Source organism: Alligator mississippiensis, chromosome 1 (assembly GCF_030867095.1).
Source record: "Alligator mississippiensis isolate rAllMis1 chromosome 1, rAllMis1, whole genome shotgun sequence".
Taxonomy (NCBI): domain Eukaryota; kingdom Metazoa; phylum Chordata; order Crocodylia; family Alligatoridae; genus Alligator; species Alligator mississippiensis.
The window spans coordinates 3,272,019-3,291,833 of NC_081824.1; the positions used below are offsets into that span (position 1 = coordinate 3,272,019).

The window sequence follows — 19,815 nt, forward strand, 5'->3', positions numbered from 1 at the left end:
GTGAGGGCTTGCAGAAGGGAAAGATACAGCTCCGTATAGTAACACAAGCAGCACATTGACAGAATCACCAAGACCCTAGAAACTATCCCTAATAAATGAGCACACCCCAAAGTAATCGGCAAATCTGGTAACAAGGCTACAGCCACCGAGAGAAAGCAAAGTGGGGTGGTGGCAATGGTGGGTGATTCCTGTCTGCCAACCAGAGCTCTATTCTCAGAAGCTCTACTCTCTGCCAGAAACCTGAATTCAAGATGTTATGGAAATACTGCCCAAGATCATTTGTTCCTCTGGCTACAACCTCTACTCATCCATGTGGGCAATAATCATGTCAGGAGCAAACCTGAGCAGATCAAAAATGACAGCCAGGCTCTGGGCACAAGGGAGAAGGAGACAAGGGGCTCAGGTAGCATTCTTATCTCTATGTTTAGGGAAAGGAAGTCACCGTGCAGAAACCTGCCTTGCCAGGCAACCCCAATCCCCTGATTCCCTTGCAGAAGGCAGACCTTCCTTTAAGTGGGGGGTGGCTAAAAATCAACCCATGGCTTACCTCGTCTGAGAAGAGGTGAATTTTTGCCTCATAGGACTCAGCCCGGCTGGTGTGGATTTCCACCACGCATGAGGTGCACACAGTACTCCCTGACACCGGCAAGAAGAACCGCTTCTCCAAGATGGTGTTGAGCAGCGAAGTCTTCCCAGCCCCAGTGCTGCCAAAGAGCCCAATGTAAATGGGGTCCAAGGAGGTCTTTTCCATCAGCTTGAAGAAGCGGTCCCTGGGGGCACAGAGGAAACAGAAAAGGGGTTGGATGACTGAAGAAGCTCCACATACATGGGAAGAGCCAGGCAGATTTCCCCTTCACCAATAGAAATGCTCCCATTGATAATATATTCAAAAAGATCCATTAAGTGGAGACTGTCAGAGGCCTAGTCTGCTCTGTGCCTAATGCAAACCCCTCCCCCTGGAGTCAATGATTGACCCTTTCCCACTGACACTGGATCAGACCTGCTGCCCCTGAAGTTCAGGGCAAGGTTTGGCCCTGTAATGGGATACAGTGGGGAAGACAAAACTGTTCACTGAATTTGGAAAAGGCTGTGCAGCCTGATTCCTGTCTGGGAGTCTCACCAGGGAGTTAAGTAAGGCCACAGCTGCAGGCAGTCATGCCCTGTACCATTGCCTACCCTTTGCTCACCCCTGGCTGCAGGCTTCAGTCACCTCCTGGACCCTGGGGGAGCATGATGGTGAGAAGGGGACACATTGCAGGACTGCATCCCCTCTTCTAGCAGATGCACAGGGCCAGCAGGCAGAGGAATGGAGCCTCTCTGCAGCAGGGATGGCCTGTAACCACAGGGTCTTGCACGTCCTCTAAAAGGGCAGCTGATACGGCAGGTGTCAGGTGCCAGACATGGAGTGAGAGTTCAAGTCCACAGCAGGAGTTCAGCGGTAGATCTGCCTGCTATGACATGGATCTTCCCCCAGGGCAGGGCAGTGAAACCTGTGTGACTACTGACTAGTGTCCAAATCCCTCAAGTGATGGGGAAGACACTGGGCTGCAGACTCACAGGATATAAGAGGCCTCTGGCATGCAACGCAAGTTTGAAAAGAATTTGTCCATAGTTGAGTCTTTCAGGATTTTCCTCGTCCTGGATTCCAGCTTTTCATCTGCAAAAGAGAATATCATCCCGTTGTCAGACCTACAGCTGCCCCCGTCCATCTGGGATGTGGCTGGATCACACCAGTTCAACAGCTCAGTGTGAGGATGGGAGACTTCCCAGTTCAACATGGACTAAAGTAAAACAGGGCGATTTAGGCTGAGCTCACTGTGCATCGCCATTGGAACAGAGTCCGGAGAGAGGCTGCAGAATCTGTCAAGCTTTTAAGTGAAGTTTAAGCAAATACTTGGTGCCAATCAACAGAAGCTCTTGACTGCCCTTCGAGCCCCAATGTGCTCCCAGGGTTGGCTGTGCTGATGCAGCCTCATTCAGAGGACATTTAAAAGTAAGGTACTGTATTAGTTGTGGCCAAACTCCAACTGGTGCTTCTGCTGGATGCCAAGCAGTGGGACAAGCCCAAAGGAGAGATGCTGCCTTCCCCAGCCAACACTCATCATGGAGGCTCCTTTGGATGGGGCACCTATGCATGGGCAGAGCTAGTCTGTTCTGGGGCTCTGAGATGACCCTGTCTGTGGCACAGAGCAGTGCAGCCACATGGAGATGAGCAAGTGCAGTCCTACACCCCAACCCGAGGATGGAGAGTGGCTTCTGTCCTTCCCAACACATGGAGGGGGGGGGGGTCCAGATTTGTCCTCTGCCACCCCTGCATCTTTCAGGTGTGACCCTGGCACCCCTAAGGTCCCCTAAGGTCAGCAGGGCCTGGCAGGTTTCCATACTCACACTGCATCAGGAGCTCTTTCTCCTCCACCAAAAAGCTTTTGTACTTGAAAGTCCTTCTCTTTTTCTTTGCAGGTATTTCTACTGCGTCTCCCCAGTGGGCACCTTGGCAGGTGAAAGAGCAAGAGTGCCCTGTTAGTGCAGGGGCGGGCCATTATTTTGAGCGGAGGACTGCTTAACAAATTTTGGTGAGCTATCAAGGGCCACATGGGTAGCTCCGCCCTTTGACAGTTGCCCACCCCCTTGTCATCATCTTGGGATTGGAAGTCCTACCCCCTAATTCCCAAACTTTGCCACCAGAAGTCCCTCCCCTTGCCCCCGGGAGTACTCCATGGGGGGGTTGCCATTTTAGAACCAGAAAAAATCCAAATTATACACTAAAAGTCAAACACTGACTATAACGAAGTTTAATTTTATTACAGAAAATATTTTTGTCATTTGTGCTCGCACAGTGTATATAGAGATGATTGCATGATAATTCAAAAAACAAATTCTTAGTTTTGTATATTGTGGGGGGGTGTATAGTAGGGTGTGGGCATGTGTGTACGTGGTATGTATGTGCATGGTATGTGAGGGTGTGTATGGTGGAGTGTGGGAGGTATGTGCATGTGGCAAGATAGTGGAGGGTTGTGGGGGCAGGGTGTGGATGTGTGGGAGGATGGGGGGCTGTGAGGACCCCCCTACACACGCTCCCCCTGGCACAGCAGCAGCAGGCAGGGCACTCAGGGTGTTCAGGGCACTAATGCCTGGCAGGACATGGCTCCAGCCAGTGCTGTGCATCACAGCGAGGGGCGCAGCCTCCTCCAGGCCACCGATATCGCTGGCGCTCCCTGTCACTCATGCACAGCCCCTGCACTTGTACAGCAGGGAGGGAAGCCCACGTGTTAGAGCTGGCTGCCTTCCCTGCCGGGGCTGCACGGCACAAGAGAGAAGCCCCAGGCACTGGAGCTGACTGCTTTTCCTGCCCCACAGGGGAAGGCAGGGGGCTTCCCTCCCCTGCAGCACAGCCCTGGCATGGAAGGCAGCTAGCTCCAGCATGTGGGGCCTCCCTCCTGTGCTGTGCAAGTGCGTGGCAGGGAGTGCCAGTGATACAGGCAGCTCACACAGAGGCTGTGCCTCTCGCCGCAATGTGCAGCCCTGGTCACAGCCACACCCCACCAAGTGCCTGTGCCCTGAGCACCCCACCTGCATCTTCTGCTGCTGCTGCCACCGCCTGCTGGGGATGCGCAGAGGGGTCCTCACACCCACACGCTGCCCACCCCAGCTCCATGCTGCCACCTTCCCCTGTCCACTTGGGCATGGGCTTCTCACTCCCACCCCGCTGCAGCCCCACCTCTGCTGCTTCCCTACCTGCTGCCTGGAGCAAGCAGGAGACCAGGGAAGTGGAGCAGGTCCCCGGGGGCTACAGCAGTGGCAGCAGCAGCCCAGCACAGAAGTTGCACGCTGGCCGGCCAGGCCTTTCCACCCATGAGAGTAGGAGCCAGGTGATAGGGTATGTTTTTGGGGCTGTGTGTACACGTGGGCACAAGGGCTGAGCAGGGCACAATTTGTTGGGGGGCCCTGCAGCCTGGATGAAAGTGCTTGGCAGGTGGTATTTTGCCCATCCCTGTGTGAGCGTGACTTGTCTACAGATGGCTTGGGGAACAAGGCTGAGTAAGATACTAGGCAGCTTGTTACCAGGGATCCTAGTTTTCTCTGATTTAAAAAAACAAAATCCCATATTCTGATTTAAAAAATAACCCCAAATCCACATTTTTGTGTGATTAAAATGAGGCACCACTAATCATGGAAAAGTGTGGATTTGGCGTTTGTTTGTTTTTTAATCAGAGAATATGGAATTCTTTTTTTTTTTTATCAGTAAAAACCAGGATGCCTGCTCATCACAGAAGGCATCAGGGGACACCAGTCTGTTTCTGCGCCCAAGCCCATAGTGGTTTCTTACACACACCAGCACTTGTAGGCCAAGATCGAGGCCCTGTACTACATGCTATACTCACAGGTGCTAAGAACTTGCACCCTGCAAGGATGAGACAGGCAAAGAGCAGGGCACAGAACATGTCCTCCGCTCCTTTGTACAGTGAGGGCCAAAGCACCAAGGGATTCAGGCCAAGATGGCTGAGAGGGAATAAACCAGTGGGGCCTAATTAGTCCCATACCCTTCTGAAGTGCCCACCGCTGTCTGATCTGCTGCTCTGCTTTCTGCTCCCAGCTGTGCTCCCCATCTGTTCTGCTTCTTCCCCTGTGCTCTCTCTCCATTCTGCATCTTGACTTTCTGCCCTGTCTACTGCTGTGCTGCCTGCACCCAACTGAGCTACTACATGCCATGCACAGAGGGTGCTCCTGTGACTTGTGGCATCATGCTGCAGGTTGGCCACCCCTGGGCAAAATGGCTTGTTCTTGTACCTCGAGCCCTTCCCTCTGGTCTCAGACCAAGTGTGCACAGTTTCCCATTACTGAATGTTATGATGAGCAAGGGAGAGGGAAGGGTTAGCAATGGAACTGGATGCAAACTAGTTCACATAAATCAGTGCGGGCAGCTGGGCAGCTCTCTCCCTCTGTGTGCTACTGTGACCACCATACAGGGCACGTTCTTACCTGGGGATTCAAGTGCGTTGCTTGCCATCCTACCAAATGATCTCCAAAATGGGCAGGGGGTGCTGGTTCACACTGGGCTGTTCCTGCCCTTTGAGGCCAGGAAGTATTCAGACTGGAACGTGGTGAGAGTGACCCAACAGGATATCAGAGTTTCTGAGGGAAAGAACAGGTTGCCATTGCCTTCTTCAGCCCCTCTGCTTTGTGTTTAACCCACCAGGCCCTGGCTGGTGCTGTTCTCACCCTGCCCAGCACTTCCCTTGTTACGTGGGATGCTTGGAGCCTGGCCACGCTATGGTCCTATCTGCATGGGGGGCTTCACCACTCCAGGCTACAGCATGGCTGCATCAGTGCAAACCCTTTTGTGCATGCAAGGAAAGCTCTTCCTTGTACCTGTGGAGCTGCCCCCCTGTTTGGACCCCAGGTGACCTGCACTGGCAAAAGCCACAGCTCAGGACAATTTATCCTGTTCACACCAGAGATGTCTCTTGTGGTGGCTCCCCTGGCAGCTGAATCAGGACAAGCCCAGCACCACGCAAACTCTGAAGGCTATGACACGGTCAATACCTTGTGGAAGATCGTGGTCCCCAAATCCAAACAAGGAAGGGTCCCCCCCATTGAATCAGGAAGGAGACCTGATCTGACAAACAGCTCCCTATCAGGAGGAACAGTGTCAAAGCACCAAAGTTTGGCACCAAAGCCTGCAGCAGCAGCAGCCTGCCCTCGCCCAGGGGGCACATGCCCCCCCACCCTGATGCTTGCTAGGAGTGTACACAGGAGAAGAAGCCACCCTTCCTACCCCTCCCCCCCCCCCCCATGAGCCACTCACGGCTCTGTCCTGCACCCCAACCCAACTGGGCAGCACCTGTTGGCGTTCCCTTCTCTTCAGCACCCGGGGCGGTCACCCCACTTTCCCCCACTTGCTACAGCATTGAGGAGGAAGGAAGTCATCTGCACACTACACATGCTCCCTGAGATTTGAATAGAAAGATACGGTACTTAAGAGATCTCTCAGCTAAGGAGAAGCTGTCAAGGGACCCCTGGCCTTAGGGAATTCATGTAAGCCCCTAGCTAGCAAAAGCTGGCCAGATGGCTGACCGAGAATGCAGACCTGTAGTGCCCTGTAGCTTCACACCAAGAAGCAGTGGAATAGAGGCCTGAACTGCCCAGCCACCAGGACTGTTTGCGCGAGTTAATGGCAAGCATGTGTAGAAACACCTGCAGTATCAGGGACTGCCATAGCAGGGATCACTGCATGCAGTTCTACAGCCTGGATAACACAGGAGGTCAGTCCCAAGGAGACCATGGAGGTCCCCAGCTGCTTCGACAGCTTGTGCAACAAGGAGAAAGCCACGCTGAATCCCTGAGTACAAGCCTTCACAGACCTGCCAGGAGGTTCTCCCTCCATGCCCCATGGCAGAATCCTGATGTCTTTGAGAGGTAGCATCTCCCAGGAAGCAGGGAGGCTTGCACAGGGGTGGAAAAGAAAGGGGAAGGAAGCCAAGTACAATCTTCTTTGCTGCAGCAACCAATGAACTAACCAAGCAGAGGCTGAAAAGAGAAGTCAGGTCTGGACAAGGAGCACTTTGCCAGGATCACTATCCTGGGAAGGAAACTACAAAGCTAGCACAGAGGCAGCCTATCCAGGCAAAACCATGCTCTTCCCCAACGCAGCACATTGCAGCCCCTGTGAGAGCAATGAGCAATGCCATTCAATGCAGGCCTAACTGGGTCTGCTCTGGTGTCTCTCATGGACAGAGCTGGCATCCTTAGGCCCCTGCCAGCACAGGTATGGGGAAAAAGCTTGTAGTATAGGTCTAAGAGGCTCTCTCCAGAAACAAGCCAGCCTAATGCTCAGAAAGCAAAATGTATTTAGTTCAAGCCCTCAAGTCCTAAACCTTTCCCTTTGCACTTGAGTTAATCAGCAGTAATGCCTTTAAAGACTTGGCGCATGCTGATCTATGCTTCTCCTAGCTCTGGTTTGAAAATGATGTGGAGCCAGAGGCCAAGTAGTAAGTACAGACATTTGGGGAGGTTAAAAAGGGTTCATGGCTGCCCGATTTAAACTTAGCTCATCCCAGCGCTGAGCTTACACTTACATCAGGGGTGTGCATCAGGATCTGGGGGAACTCCTGTTCACCAGACTGCCCCAAGGGATGACAAGGTCCAATGGTCACAAACTCCTCCAAGACCATTTTAGGCTGGACATAAGGGGAAACGCCTTTATTGTCCGAGCCCCCAAGGCCCGGAACAGACTGCCGCCAGAAGTGGTGCAGGCACCTACTCTGGACTCTTTTAAGAAATGTTTGGATGCATATCGTGCTTGGATCCTTTGACCCTAGCTGACTTTCTGCCCCTGGGGCAGGGGACTGGACCTGATGATCTTCTGAGGTCCCTTCCAGCCCTAATGTCTATGAACTCTATGAAACCCAGTCCCAGTGACTGGCAACCAGTCTAAACCTGTGACTGTACAGAAGTTCCATGCACACAAACTGGTCTAAAACTGCAGAACCCAGTTTAAGAAAAAAAAACAGGGGGGGAGAAGGGATAGGAGTGCAGGCTCCCTGGGGAAGGGTAGATAAAAATCAGATTATTTTCTTTTTAATTGGATTTTTTCTTAATTTAAAACAGCTTTTTTCTATTTAATCGTTTTTGGTTTTGTTTTTATAAGAGGCTTTTAAAAAAAATAAACGTATATAAAGATAAGACTGTCAATTAATCACGGTTAACATGCACAATTAATGCAATTAATCGTTGTTCATGCTAATCATTCACACAATTTTTTTTAACCTCTCTCTAAAAGTGCAAAGTTTCAAGAAGTTCAACTAATAAAGGATATCCAACAAGAATTCACTTTTTGTAGAAAGCAATGGTTAAATTGAGGCTTCCTGACCAGTGATTTAAATTGTGTTTTAAACCATGATTTAAATCAAATCTACCCTGCCTGAGGGGTACACCCCCCACCCCTGGGTCGCGCCTCCCTCCCCAACCCACCCATAGGTCGCGTCTCCCCCCATCTTCCAACAGACCCCCCCCTAGCCTTGCCCCCTGCACTAGTCCCCAACCCTGACTTACCTGATATCAGGCAGCCTTTTTGAATTGATTTAACCTCCCCTAACACTCCCAAATGTCTGTACTTAGCCAGAGTGGCCACTATATCTGCAGGTCCCCATCCTCCCTCCCCTGTTCTGGGACTAGCTGCAAGCAGCCATATTGTCACATTTCATTGCAGCATGCCTTTTTCGTGAAAATCGCTTAATTTCATGATTTTCACAAAAAAAATGTGAAATCGTGATTTAAACCAGGCCCTATGTAGAGCCTCCTCCCCACCAAAATGACAGTAAAATCAAACCCAAATTATTCCACTGTCTTGGAAATGATCAGCTGCTGAACGACTGCTGGTCTCTCTTCCTTTTTCTGAAGTATCAGAAGTGAAAGTTAGTCTACATCAATAAACCATCACAGGCAATGCGGCAGGAAGGCGAAGGCACCCCACCCTCCCTCAGGTTTCTGTGCCAACAGTGTGGCACAGGGCATATGGCTGCAGCCTGACAGCTGCAAGTTAGTCTGCTTCCCTGCAACTGGAAGGAAGCAGCCCACGTCTTGCCTAGCATTGCTGACAAAACAGACAGGCCGATTTGATGCACCCTGGTGTCATGGGCTCAGTCCATTCCTTATGAAGGGAGGCCACTGGAGATGTACCAACTAATTGCTTGGGACAACAAAAAAGAAAACAGGAATGGGAGTGGGGGTCACAGGTTAATAACTAGGACATCAGAAGGGGACACTGAACAGTGCGCACTGGCCAGCACCCACTGCCTCCCGAAGGAGTCAAGAGAGCCTGCAGATGCCAGTAATGCCAACACTCATGAAAAAAAAATCACAAGACTTCTGATTTCTGAGTCAAATTAACTCTGACTCTTGGTCTCCTGATAGAGAGATCAAATCTTGGGATTTTTTTTCTTCTGGCACGTGTAGAAAGCGCCAAGCAGGTAAGTCTGTGGAGGGGAAGGGGCAGAGGGAGATGGCAGGGGTGCAGGGGAGGGGCAATCAAGACACCTCCCCACCCAGGGAGGACAGGAGTAGGGCAGGCCCCTCACTCCTGACCCACAGGACCCCGCATCCTGCCAGGGTGTGTGGGGACCGACCCCCCCTCAGCTCCAAACACTATACACGTACCGACAGCCCCCCACACCTTCACAAATAACACCCCCCCACACACACAGAGTTCAAAAATAGCATCTCATGATTTACATTCCAAATCTCATGATTTTTGACATGGCGGGGTTCGCGGTGCTGGGACGCTGACCAGTGAAACTGTCCAGGTACATGAGCGGGGGAACCAAGGAAGCAGCCCCACATTCATCCAGGCAGAGCCTCCTTCCTGGTCTTAGAGATGGCCAGGGCCAGGAGGAGGTTGACCTGGGACAAAACAGACAGGAGATGAAGGGGGAGAAGCAGAAGCCTTTCACAGCCGATGCCTTAGTTACGGTCTATTGTCTGCAGCAGGGGCGGGGGCAGCGACGCAGAGTTGTGCCAGCCCCACCCCGGCGGCACTTATGCCTTGTCTGTGATTGACTTCCAGATCCAGGAAGTCACAGCCCAGCCGAGCCAGCAAGTTTGAGCCAGACTGGAGAGCCTCAGCACTGCTCACACCCACCAGCATCCTGATGGTGAGCTGCAGAAGCCCAGTGAGGCTGAATTGGTATATACATGCACACGCGTGTGCACAGGCATGAGATGATAGAACAATTGTGAGCAGCCAAGGCCTTTTTTTTTGGAAAGATATATTTTTATATAAACCTCCTGCTGAGCACCTGTCCACAGCAACAAGAGCAGGGTTCAGGTTTGGGGACACTAAATATATTTCACCTTGGCTCAGTCCCCACCTGGGAAACACCAAATGAATCACTAAGGTGTCCAATAAAACCAACAATCCTTCCCTCACAAGCAATGCAAACACAAAATCCAAAGCTATTACAAAGAATAAAGAAAAAACAAAACTAAATACTAACTGTAATTTTGAAATACTATCAACTACAAAACAAGGTCTATGGGTGGCACCCCCTTGGGGAGGCTTTACCCATACCCAGGCAGTCTGCGACTTGGGGATCCCTAATGGGTAGATCTGGGGTCCTGCACCCCTATTCCTGCCCTTTGACAATGGGCTGAAGAGGGGGGGCCACACCGGAGAGTCCTATAAGCAGCTCCATGGGTCCACAGTGCCACAGGGTGCTGCTAGGGAGTACAGGTCCTTCTGCATCGTTGCTCCCTGTAGAGCTGTAGCACTAGTCTCCACATCCACATGGCAGATTTGAGGGGTTAACTGCAGTTTTTGTCAGCATATTGTCAGCACCCCAAAATTTCTAGTCCTAATCCCAGCTCTGCTGGGGCAAGAAACTGCAAGAGACCTCAGACAGCAAAAGAGCCTGACCAGCAACCAGCACCAACCTGGCCACCCTTGCTTGGCCAGGACACAGAGCTACAAAAGCAACATGTGCCAGGCCCAAAAGGTGCCAGGCCCAAACATGCAGCAAACATACAGCAGAGATCAGCAATAACAGCAGCTGTAAAACAATAAAAGGGGAACCCAGGCCTGTTCTGCACCCAGAACTGAACATACAACAAAAGAGCACCAGGCCTGTTTGCCTGCAGACTGGATGCTTAGTCTCAGCTACACTGCTAGGCAGAGACCTAACAGGTATGAAGGAACAAAGGCAGCGGGGGGAGAGGGCAGGCCTGTTTTGGCTGGGGCTGGACAGGGTGGCAAAACGCTGGCCAGACCTATACAGCACCAAGGTCTGGACAAACAACAAGAAGTGTTAGGGCTTCACCATGGCCCAAATCTGCCAGCCAACATATGGCTGGGGTTCAGCTCCGCACTAGTGGGCTGAAATGCAGCAGCTGTGAAACAGCAAGAAGGGCCCAGGCTTAGGGCGGCAGCTTGGACATCCAGTCTCAGCTATACCACCCCGCTGAGACACTACAATCCAGGACCCCATTCCTGGGCAGCCTGCACTAGGGATTAGTATCCTCATGGCATCACCCCATTTGAGGCCTGCGTGGCCAAAACTGCCAGCTGGACACATAGCTGGGGCTCAGCAACACAGCTATGCCAAACCCAAAATAAGTTGCAACAGCAGCAAAAACATGCCAGGCTCCAACCTTGGCTGGTTTGCTGCATGGATTGATGCCCCCCACAGCATCATGCCACTCAAAACCCAGAAAAAAACAAAAGGGGAAAGAAGAGAGAACTGGGGTCTCAAGCTCTGAGACAGACTTTCTCACCCTGTACCTGAGGCTTTCCCTTTACATAGCTTCAGTTTGCTTTCCTAGTGGGGAGGACTGCCCTGCCCCGCCCCACCCCTTCAGGGAGCAGGCTTTCTGGCTCCCAATTCAGCTTTCAGCAGCCCCAGGAGCAGAAAAAAGACCCTGCCCAGGGGGCCTACACCTTAAATCACTTCTCTGACATCATCACCTGGTCCCAACCAGAAGCAGCAGTATCTGAACACTCCTAATGCAGACCAGCAAATTTAAAGGTGGTCACCACTCCTGGTCAAGTGGCCAGAGTCACCAAACTGGTTCCACAGGTCCCTTGAAGGGAACCTTTAGGCTTGGGACAGACATTACACATAAACCGGTTTAAGTGATTAGAAATTGTTTTAAACCCATACCAAAACAGATATTCAGAGCACATAACCAGTTTCAAAATGGCCAAAACTGATTTGGCTCAAACCAATTTATGCCATGTCTGGTCCCAGACCCCTTCCTGGTTTAACTTAAACCAGAGTCCCCCAGCATCCTAAATCAGTTAAGTCGGATACTACATTCAACCAGGTTTATCTCAAACTGGTTTCGGCATTTTGAAACTGGTTTATGCACATGGAATGTCTGCTCTGTTACAGGTTTAAACCAGTTTCTGATCACTTAAACCAGTTTATGAGTAATGTCTGTCCTGAGCCTAAGGGTTGAGAACAACCAGGTTAGATAATAAGCAGTTTCTCTCAGCAACATCCTCCTCGAATCATTCCGGACTCTACACATATTCCAGCAAGAAATCCCCTCTATTTCTTAGAAATCATAGACAAATCATAGGAAATGATGGTTGGAGGAGATCTCTGGAGGTTACATCTAGTCCAAATCCTGGCTCAAAGCAGGACTAAATAGATCGTTCCAGCCAGGGCTTTGCTGAGCCAGGCCTTAAAAATCCTGTTCCAGTGATTTACCACCCTCCTAGTGAGCAAAGAATGCCTTGCTTAGCCCCGATCCTCTTATACCAAGCAAGAAGAGGGTAACTTACAGCCTCTTCCTCCAAAATAACAATAAACTCATACCTAAATTATTCCACTCTCTGACACGAGCAGCCTCTGGACAACGGCTGCTTCCTCCTTTTTCTGAAGCAGCAGAAATGAAACTTAACCTACATCAATAATTGATGCCATGCCAGGCTCCTCCTCCTCACTTCCTACAAGCCCTGGCAAGTCAAGCGTCCGAAAGATCATGGGGCTAGGTTTTAAAACAAGATTTGGCTATTTGCTTACTCATTCTGGAGCTGTTAGATTGCAGGCTGCTCTCATATTTCATTAACAATATGTTCATACCACACATAACTGTAGAGGCTTGGATTTCAGGAGCAAAGATCATGAGGCCTGTGGTAAAATCACAAGAGTTGGCAAAAGCAACTATTGCTTAATTGGTTAGGCACTGGTGCTGGATTTGACCCATAAGACAGAGCGCCTAAATACTCTAAATCAGGCTTGTCCAACATACGGCCAGCGAGCCGCCATGCGGCCTGCCAAGACATTTTATCTTGCCCGTGGCAGCAGTGCTAGCGGAGTGCAGAGCCGCAGTGGTGCGGAGCGTGGAGCCGGCAGCGGCACAGCGCAGAGCCACGGTGGCAGCGCTGGCAGAGCCACGGCGACGGAGCACGGATCTGCGGCAGTGGCAGAGCGCTGAGCCATGGCAGCGGAGCGCAAAGCCATGACAGTGGAGCGCAGATCCACGGCAGCGGCGGAGCACAGAGCCACCACGGCGGTGACAACGCCAGCAGAGCTGTGGTGGTGGTGTGTGGAGCCACGGTGGCAGCAGCAGCACCAGTGGAGCCGTGGCGGCAGAGTGCGGATCCGTGGCAGTGGGGCAGCAGCAAGGCGGGCAGGGCTGGCCCGCAGGCCCCAGCCGGCAGTGAGGGAAGGGGAGCTGCTTACCCCCGTGGGGCCTGGCTCATCAGCCCCATCTTTAAAAAAGGGAGGAGGGAGGACCCAGGCAACTATAGGCCCATCAGTCTTACCTCAATCCTGGGGAAACTCTTTGAGAAGATCATCAAGGAGCACATCTGTGATGGGCCGGCATCGGGGATGATGCTCAGGGGCAACCAGCATGGTTTCATTAGGGGAGGTCCTGTCAGACCAACCTGATTGCCTTTTACGATCAGGTCACAAAAGTATTGAATGCAGGTGTCACCGTGGACGTAGTCTTTCTGGACTTCAGCAAGGCCTTTGACACTGTCTCCCACCCCATCCTTGTTAAAAAACTAGGCGACTGTGGCATCGATGCCTACACAGTCAGACAGATTGCAAAGTGGCTGAAGGGTCATACTCAGAGGGTGGTGCTGGACGGGTCATATTCGACCTGGGGGGAAGTGGGCAGAGGAGTTCCCCAGGGCTTGGTCCTTGGGCCCGCACTGTTCAATTTCTTTATCAGCGATTTGGACGATGGGGTGAAAAGCAACCTGTTCAAATTTGCTGATGATACCAAAATTTGGGGTGAGGTGGGCATGCTAGAAGGGAGGGAAAGACTGCAGCAAGACCTGGATAGGTTGCAGGGGTGGGCTAACAAAGACAGGATGCGTTTCAATATGGACAAGTGCAGGGTGCTGCACTTGGGCAGTAGTGACCAGTAGCACACTTATAAGATGGGAAACTCCCTTCTTGAGAGCATGGAGGCAGAAAGGGATCTTGGAGTCATCATTGACTCCAAGATGAACATGGGCCGACAATGCGAGGTCACGGTCGGCAGGGCTAACCGGACCTTATTGTGCATCCACAGGTGCATCTTAAGTAGGGCCAAGGAGGTGATCCTCCCCCTCTATGCGACACTGGTCAGGCCACAGCTGGAGTACTGTGTCCAGTTCTGGACACCACACTTCAAGGGGGATGTGGACAACATGGAGAGGGTCCAGAGGAGGCCACCCACATGATCCGGGGACAGAAGGGCAGGCCCTACGAGGAGAGGCTATGGGACCTGAACCTGTTCAGCCCTCACAAGAGAAGGCTGAGGGGGGACCTGGTGACCATCTATAAACTCACTAGTGGGGCCCAGAAGGGTTTGGGGGAGACCTTGTTTCCCCTAGCACTCCCCGGGATAACAAGGAATAACGGCCACAAGTTGTTGGAGAGTGGGTTCAGATTAGACATCCGTAGGAACTACTTCACAGTTAGGGCGGCTAGGATCTGGAACCGACTTCCAAGGGAAGTGGTGCTGGCTCCTACCCTGGGGGTCTTTAAGAAGCAGCTCGATGCCTACTGGCTGGGGTCACTTGAGCCCAGTTTTCTTCCTGCCCAGGCAGGGGGTCGGACTTGAAGATCTACAAGGTCCCTTCCCACCCAACTGCTATGATTCAATGATCAGTGAGCCGGGTCCTGCCACAGCTGCCCCGAGGGCTGAGTGGAGCGGGGCTGCCCCAGCAGCCCCTGATTGGAGGAGCTGGGGACGGGCTCTGCCCCTTGCCCCCGGCGCATGGCTGGGGGAGCTGCAGCATGGCCTGCACCCTGCCCGCATGCATGGTGGACGGAGGCATGAGGTAAGTTCCTGCATGGAGCTGGGGGAGCCTCAGGGCCAGTCGGGGCAGATGGAGGCACAGGGTAAGTTCCTGTGCGGAGCTGGAGGTGCCTCGGGGCCGGGTCGGGGCAGACGGAGGCACGGGGTAAGTTCCCATGCGGAGCTGGGGGTGCCTCGGGGCCGGGTCGGGGCAGATGGAGGCACTGGGTAAGTTCCTGTGCGGAGCTGGGGGTGCCTCGGGGCCGGGTCGGGGCAGACGGAGGCACAGGGTAAGTTCCCGTGCGGAGCTGGGGGAGCCTCGGGGCCGGGTCGGGGCAAACGGAGGCATGGGGTAAGTTCCCGTGCAGAGCTGGGGGTGCCTTGGGGCTTGGCAGGGGCAGACGGAGGCACGAGGTAAGTTCCCGGGGTAAGTTTCATTTTCACTTCTTGCAACTTCATTGGTGTCAAAGGTCACGTGGCATCACTTCCTGATGTCATGTCACTTCCTGTGAGGTCTTTGAATATGGCTCGCTGGCCCACTGGTTGATAAAATGTTCATGATCTGGACCCACATTCAAAAAAGATGGACACCCCTGCTCTAAATGTGCTTGCTCCTAAATGGACTAGGGGCTAGAGTCAGACCCAACCAAAGCCCTGGACATAGCTGTAACCCAGTGTTGTGTGTGTGATGTCTGGGTCTGACATCATTAAGTCTCAGCGCTTCCAACCAAGCTCAGAGATGCATTTTCTTCACGCTGGAGGTCCTGGTTCAGTCCTTCACAATGCCCATGACAGGAGCACTGCTGTTTCGCAGGGAGGTTGTTCTCCACAGTCTTCACAACAGGTCCTTCTTCTTCATTAAGAACTGAGCTTGAGCCTTGTGCTCAACACACAAATATACCGGTAGCCCCCCCAAGTTGGAAGACCCATGAGCAAATCTTATCCCTAGAAGAGGTTTTTGCTCCTTACAAACCTCCTCATCACCTCCTCATTAGGCACCAGCACCATGCCACACTCCAAACAGACCCAGCCTGTCTGCCAGGGACAGAGGTTAACAACAGCGATGTCTCCACCCTCCATCAGTCTGAGGGTAGTTTTGCTTACGTGGTGAAATAGCTGGAAAAATCCTCCAGTGCCTCCTCACCACAACACAGACAGGCCTGGACATGGGCTTTGTCCCAGGCTGAATGGGAAAGTGCCTGGGAAAACACTGGTGACGCCTCCCTGAAGGTTGAGCAAGCACCACAGCAATGGATGCAGAGGGGCAGGCATAGCTGGGGATGAACAGGGTCCCACAGGGATGGCAAGCACAGCTGGGAGGAGTTCAGAGAGCCTGTGGTTATCACTGGGGATGCCCTTTGAGCCTGCCCCATCTCCTGAAGGGTGACTCAGCCACTGGTGTTTGAAGCCATAGTTTTGATTCAAAGGTGTTTGAAACCGGGTTTTGGTGCCTGCAGGTATCTCACCAGGTCCCTCAGACCAGCTCTCCCAAAGGTTTGCAAGCTGGAGCTGCTCTTTATATGGGTTCCTGCCATGAAAAACTTCCTAAGCTGACCCATCATTAGACCCACACCTTCTATGGGGTGGAGATGCTCCCTAATGGGGTTCCTGTAATTAGAGCCCTGTTCCTTTAAGGCCCAAAGCTCATTTTCTATTAGTAACTGTCCTCCCTATGGGGTGATAGGATCTAATCTCCAGACAGCTCTGGACAACCAATCTCAACCAATTCCCCGGGCTGAAGGAAGTTTCCCCAGCCCAAGCAGGGCTGTGCAGTGTGGCAGGAGCTGCAGCTGGACTCAAGGGGAGAAAAACAGCCCTGCTGGGCCAAGCCAGCTTCTCCTTGCTTCCAGCAATTACTCCTCCTCTCATTCCTGCCACTCCTGAGCCCCTCTGGGAGGTGGCTGGGGGACTGGGGGGAGCTTCAGCCCAGTGGCTTCTGCCTTGTGCGTGCGGCCCTGGCTGCAGCCCCTAGACACCTTCCACCTGGCCGCCTTCACCTTCCAAGGTGTCCAGGAGCTGGAGCCAGAGATCCAGCATAGGGCAGAAGCATGTGCCCACATTGCCTCAGTCCAGAGGGAATGTCTTTACTTTTGCAAACTGGTTCAACCTAGGCAAGGTAAATTAACCTGCATAGGTTGAATCAATTCCAGCTCTAGCTTTTTGAATATCTGTCCCTAGCCTAAGACAATGGTCTGGACACAATGAGGGGGAGGGAAGGTGATCCTCTTCCAGTCCCAGAAAAGGCACAAAGTACAGCACAAACAAGATACATGGAAACATGAAACCAGAACACACTTTACCATGCACAGCCCCAAGCACGTGTGGGTGTTACACACAGACAAGAATCTCAGCTGGGTTTGGAGGGGATTCGTGCCTGGAGGACCTCTTGGAAAAGCTTACAGGCACTCTCGGAAGCCACATAATAATCTACTAGTTAAGTTTCAGTCTCAGTACAGCCCTGTCTAGTGCCATGTGGGGGCAGCAAAGACTAGTGCAGTCAGAGCATCGCACAGCAGTAGTACAGATATAATAACGTGGATGGGGTTTGCTAGGGGGATGCATAACTGGTCTGTGTCAGACACCTGGATTACCTGGGCACTGAAGATGTACCCAGTCTTGCCACCTCACTCTCCCACTCTGTGAAATTGGGCATAGTAGCCCTCCCTTGTCTTGGGGGCTGTGAGCTTGTTCATGGCCTGAGGGGAGTGATGGTGACCAGCCTGGAGAGCACTGCCAGCCCTGCAGCAGGCAGGGGAGACAGCTCTCCTTGGGCCGGTTCCCTTGGCAGCTGGAGGTAGCTGGATCCGAGCTGAGGAAGGGCTTATTATTTTCAGCGATGTCAGTGCTGAGCCCCGGCTCTGCTCAGGAGAGGTGCTTGCTGGAGCCTTATTGAACCTGCCGTGAGCTTACCTGCAGCTCCCAGCCTTTTCCCAACTGTCTGCAAATCACCAGGGGGCCCAGAGCTGCTCTGGGGACATGAGGGAGCCAGCTCTACACACCCAGCCAGATCAGCCAATGCAGTACATTCACCCCCCTTCCTTGGGGGATACTGTGAACACTGCACCCCGTCTCTGGGGTACCCCTAGCCAGCCTGCCCCTTTGTTACCAAAATGCTTCAGGGCAGGGGCTGTGGGATTGGGTATTTGATGCCCATCTTAACTTCAGGCACAGAAATAGCTGTATAAATACCCCCTGGATAGATGCAAAGAAAAGGCTCTGGGGCAGCCCCCCATGTTAATTATGTCTGATGGTAAATATGATCAGAGGTGGGGGCCAGCTGGCCCTCATCAGCATCCTCCCAATGGAAATGTTGCTCTGTCCTGCTGCCTCCAGCTGCTATGAGACGTCTCTGGTTCAGAGAGGGAGGAGGCGAGAGCCCCAGTGGTGGCTGCTCGGAGCGGGTTCAGCTGGAGACCAGGTGAGAAATGTCTTGCAGACTTTCCCTTCTCCTGGGGGCAGGTGGTGGGAAGCTGGCCTCCAGTCCTAGTCCCTGAGCTTCCTTCTGTGGCTGGGACTGGGCCGTGAGCATGCCCTTCCAGTGTCTCCAGGGGCTCGTTCCAGCCTGCACAGCCACACTGGGCTGGAAAAAAGGAGGGGGTTTCCAACAGCCGGGAGTTTTTTTTCTGGAGCAGCCCCTTGAGAGCAGTTACAGTGTCAAGAAACCTGGACTGGGTTTACAACAGGGCTTGGCTATAGAAGGGGATGTTGGATGCGGATGGATGTGAGAGCAGGGACCAGGCTCGACAGCCCCAAGCTGCCCCTCCAGGCCAAATAGCAGCACCTTTGGGACTCAAAGTGGGGGGCAGGTGAAGGGCAAATAGCAGGGATTGGAGTCCCTGGGGCATAGCCCTTCAGGACCCTGGTGTCTGTGACCCTAAGGAGGTTTGGAGTATGGAGATTTGGAGACTTTCCCAAAACCCGCCTAAGAAAAATTCCACTAGTCTAACACACGAGTGTTAGCATGTTGTGCCCTCCTGTGCCCACCTATGGTGGATAACAACCTCCTGCTGCTACCTGCTTGTGGAGTCCCTTGGAAACTTTTCCCATAGTCCTGAGCGATGAGGCAGCTCCTGAGGCCTGGTGTTCCCCAGTCCAATGCATACAGCTGTGCACTGCTTTCTGCAGCCCCCAATGCCAGGCAACCCCAGTGACTGAGCGCCACATCTGGGAATCCTCTGGGCCCCACTTAAACCTGCTGCCTGCAGGTTGGCGGGTGATGCCTTGTGCAGCTGATTTGGGGTATGGATAGGCTGGCTTCTGGCCACATTTTCACTGCCCCCTCTCTTTCCCCACGTTGGCCCAGCTGGCTGTGGTTGCAATGGGATCTGCACCCCAGCCTGGGCTGCACTAGGCAGGCATCACAGCTTTGCCGGGTCACCCAGGACAGCTAGGTTCCCGGGGTGCTGTGTTTGTGGTGTCCCTTGTACATGACGGAGCAGGATGCATTTGGGAAGGCCAAGGATTGGGGATGGGGAGGAGCTGGGAGTGTTCTCAGGTGGGCTCATTGCTCTCAATCCCATGCCTTGTCTTGCTCTAAGTTGCATGGAAGTTAGAGCAAGCCAGGGACAACAGCATGTAAATCGGAGCAGCCCTGAGACTGCTCTAACTGTGGCAGGGAACTGTAGCTTGAGCTGCCACTAGCTGCACAGGGCTAGGACGCAGGCAGGCAGCAGTCTGCCATCCAAGCCTCCTGTTCCGATCTCACTCGGGGGACAGGGACAGATCCCTAGAGATCCCGGGGTGTCTTGCACTTTCCCACATTGCCCTGCTGTTATCCTTCATATTATTGCAATTATCCTCATGGGCTCTTGGGACAAGGAGGGAACTAAAATAAACAGGCAGGCCTCTCTCTCCCATCCCCTGGGAAGGGCGCAGGGCCCAGCCTGCTGCACCACCAGCTGAGCTAAACACAGCTGTCCTCGCTGCAGCTGCAGAGTCTCTAGCAAGAGCATTTCCAGTGCTTTGAGCAAGCAGGTCTGTGAGGAGCAGACAGTCCAGACTCCGGGAATCAGGGCTGTTTGGGGAGGGCAGCCCATGCGCCTGCTCCATGCTCTGCAGGAGCCTGGGGACACCCTGGACCAC

At 52.9% G+C, this 19,815-nt stretch overlaps 1 protein-coding gene across 2 annotated transcripts in view; it reads right to left on the bottom strand.

The window, feature by feature from the left end:
* LOC106737201 (nuclear GTPase SLIP-GC) overlaps positions 1–12,402 on the bottom strand; it is a 61,484-nt gene extending 49,082 nt beyond the window's left edge. For both annotated transcript variants that reach the window (XM_059727941.1, XM_059727944.1), the window contains exons 1-5: positions 12,312–12,402; positions 4,981–5,133; positions 2,389–2,490; positions 1,558–1,657; positions 548–770 (exon numbers count right to left, since the gene is read on the bottom strand). In XM_059727941.1, coding sequence (XP_059583924.1) covers positions 548–770; positions 1,558–1,657; positions 2,389–2,490; positions 4,981–5,008 — 453 coding nt within the window. In that variant the 5' untranslated portion in view covers positions 5,009–5,133; positions 12,312–12,402. The remainder of the gene's footprint in view (positions 1–547; positions 771–1,557; positions 1,658–2,388; positions 2,491–4,980; positions 5,134–12,311) is intronic.
* Between the last annotated feature and the right edge of the window lie 7,413 nt (positions 12,403–19,815).